We start from the raw sequence: 3,306 nt of genomic DNA, 5'->3' as shown, positions 1-3,306 counted from the left end.
ACATTTGACTCATTGCCATAGAAACTAAGAATGATAAAGAAGCCAATTATGTTGATGTCACAATCAATCCTAGCAACTTCAGCAGAATTGTTTGAGATTAGAATGTTTGGTTGATAGGCCAGCAATGTTGAATGGAATTCAGTTTTGGTGAATACAACCCCAAGACTAGACCTGTGACTTATTTCTAGGGATGCTCCGATTTATCGGCCACCGATTTAGATCGGCCGATTTCACTCCAAATGACTCGATCGGTGATCGGCAAAAATGGCCGATCGCAAAAACCGATTTTTTATTTTTTATTTTTTATTTTTTATTCCCTGGGGAAGACAGATAACTGAACAGAAAACATAGGAGGACGTAACAGTATGTAAACCATGAAGGCCACGTTTATGATGTCTTTTATACAGCCATATCGACTGACTTGGGCTTCAGGCCCTAACTGGGTGATAGGCCAGACCTTTACTATGCCATAAAAATGGGTCTGCGTTTGCTTGGTGCCTAATGGATCAAAACTTTTGTCTAAAAAGCAAAAAAATGTAGGCTATCCAGTCAGTAGGCCTACAGTTATGTAGTTAAAAAAAAATCGGTATCGGTTATCGGTATCGGTTGATCTTGAGGAAAAAATCGGTGATCGGTATCGGCCCCAAAAATCCAGATCGGAGCATCCCTACTTATTTCTAACGAGCTAAAAATTCCACATTTTTCAAAAATGAGCGTCCGTTCTGCCACACTCCAGCTGCTCTCTGCTGCAGGGGAGGGAGGCAGGTGTGCAACCAAGCCTCGGCTCACATCTCCAGTGAGTACCTCTCTCTCGCCCCCAAAACGCTCTACAACTCTCTAAGTATTTGTAAAACTGCATAAGTTGTGAAGAAATTACATTGTAACAAAAAGTATTCAGAAATGTATCATGACTTCTTCTACAGCCTCCCTCTCCTCAGCCTCACACACCTGTGCAGGCAGCCGCCCCTGGTCTCCACCCTGGGACATCTGGCTGAACTGGGAGCAGCGGTTCAGACACAACATGACCGTGCTCCAGCACCACTGCTACCAGACCATGCACGACCACAACCTGTCTGAGCAGGAGAAGGGTCGTCTGGTCCACATCTACAAGGGAATGATGTCCAGGGCTTTGAGTGACCACCAGAGAGATAGAGAGGCCATCATTCGTTCAGTAGCATTGCTGAAGAAGAGGAAGGCCAGACTTATGGAGGAGGAAAGAGGAGGAGAAGAGGAGGAGGAGGTGGAGGTGGAGCCTCCAAGGAAAAGGCAGAAACAGGAAGCCATTTCCGGGGTTCCAGATCTGGCTGAGGAGATGGACTTCCTGTGTCTGAGACTTGGGTCCCTCACCCTCTGATATGACAGCTTGACCCCTCCTCCACTTTGAATGGACTGAACTCATGTGTTGAATTATTATTGATATGTTTTGAAAAAGTAGTATAGTAGAGGTAGTACTAAGATAAGATAAGATACGATGGTAAGTAAGATAAGATACAATATGATTGTGAGACATGATGAATATATCATCATAATGTAAATCAATTATAACTGTAGCGCATCTACACATACATGCACATAGGACTAGTGTTGTTCCGATACCATTTTTTGATCCCGATACCGATACCGATACCTGACCGTGCAGTACTTGCCGATACCGCAGTACCGATCCGATACCACGGCGTTTGAAAAAACAAAACAAAAAAACATGTTTTTTGAGCCGCATACTCACCTCGATGTAAAATTATTGCTAACACTTAGTCTGGCACTGCTCAAAACCTTTGTAAAACAAGGAAAAATACCACAGAGTGAATACTATAGAACTTTTTTTATTGTCTACCTGGTATGGTGACAAGAAAATCAACCCCTTATAAAACCTGAAATGTGGCTCTCACAGATGCCAATCAGTGCAATATCCATTTAAGATATAAAACAGTCGTAGTAGTAGGCAACAGCAAGTGAACATTTACAAACAAAATAACTTTAGTACTTGTGTGTGTGTGTGTGTGTGTGTAACCCATCCATAAGGAACAAACACACCGCCAGGCAGTCGTTCAAACAACAACGGGAAAAAAAGAGACGCATTAACCCCCCCCCCCCTACACACACACACACACACATAGCTGTGTTACTCAAGAGGTAGCTGTGTGTATGCATGGTGACACTGACACACACACACACACACACACACACACACACACACACACACACACACACACACACACACACACACACACACACACACAGCTGTACAGTACCGGCTCCACAGCAGCGTCAGTTGTTTGGGAAACTTACGGGAATTTCGCAATTCCTAGCCTCCAGCTAACCTAACCTGTCTCTCCCCTCCCTCCCCCCCCCCCCTCCTCCCCCCCTTACAGGAAACCCAGGGCAATAACACACATCATACATAAAAACCCTCCATGTATCAAAGTCATTTTGTACACTGGCAGTGGACTGAGACAGGGAGTCAAACATCCGGGGGAGGGGGGGGGGGGGGGTTTCCCGTATACACCAACCCTCCTCCAAACACCACCTGACTCCTCTCCCACCGCCCCCCACCCCCCCTGCTCACATTTTCACCATTGAGCATTTCTCCAAAGCCACTTCCAAACACAGATGACAGGGACATTCTCCCTGGAGTAACTGAGGCTAAGAGCCTTACTCAAGGACACTGGTGTTCCTGGGTCTTACTCAAGGACACTGTGTTCCCAGGTCTTACTCAAGGACACTGGTGTTCCCTGGTCTTACTCAAGGACACACTAGTGGTGGTGTTCCCAGATCTTACTCAAGGACACACTAGTGGCGTGGTCCCAGGTCTTACTCAAGGACACACTAGTGGTGGTGTTCCCAGGTCTTACTCAAGGACACACTAGTGGTGGTGTTCCCAGGTCTTACTCAAGGACTCACTAGTGGTGGTGTTCCCAGGTCTTACTCAAGGACAGACTAGTGGTGGTGTTCCCAGGTCTTACTCAAGGACACACTAGTGGTGGTGTTCCCAGGTCTTACTCAAGGACACACTAGTGGTGGTGTTCCCAGGTCTTATTACTCAAGGACACACTAGTGGTGGTAATCCCAGGTCTTACTCAAGGACACACTACTCAAGGACACACTAGTGGTGGTGTTCCCTGGTGGGCCTTGAACTCATGACCTTCTGATCGCCAAATGAATTGAACCAAATGACTGAATTGCAGCTGGCCAACAGCTTTCTTCGGAAAGCTTTCCTCCTTTTCTCCACCAGAAAAGGAGACCGTCACAATAGTCCAATAGTGATGAACAGGTCTACCAGATAACAGTCTGCCAACACGCATATTG

The 3,306-nt window shown here is 46.2% G+C and overlaps 1 protein-coding gene across 1 annotated transcript in view; it reads right to left on the bottom strand.

The window, feature by feature from the left end:
- LOC308175623 (protoheme IX farnesyltransferase, mitochondrial-like) overlaps window positions 1–1,023 on the bottom strand; it is a gene marked incomplete at both ends in the record, with an annotated part of 29,680 nt that extends 28,657 nt beyond the window's left edge. Inside the window, one exon of the mRNA XM_080551254.1 lies at window positions 949–1,023. Coding sequence (XP_080407380.1) covers window positions 949–1,023 — 75 coding nt within the window. The remainder of the gene's footprint in view (window positions 1–948) is intronic.
- Window positions 1,024–3,306: the final 2,283 nt, after the last annotated feature.

This window comes from Nansenia antarctica (assembly GCF_963989245.1).
Source record: "Nansenia antarctica genome assembly, contig: SCAFFOLD_173, whole genome shotgun sequence".
NCBI lineage: Eukaryota > Metazoa > Chordata > Actinopteri > Argentiniformes > Microstomatidae > Nansenia > Nansenia antarctica.
The sequence above is the reverse complement of the archived record's forward strand: the minus strand, read 5'-3'. Positions and strand labels throughout refer to the sequence as shown.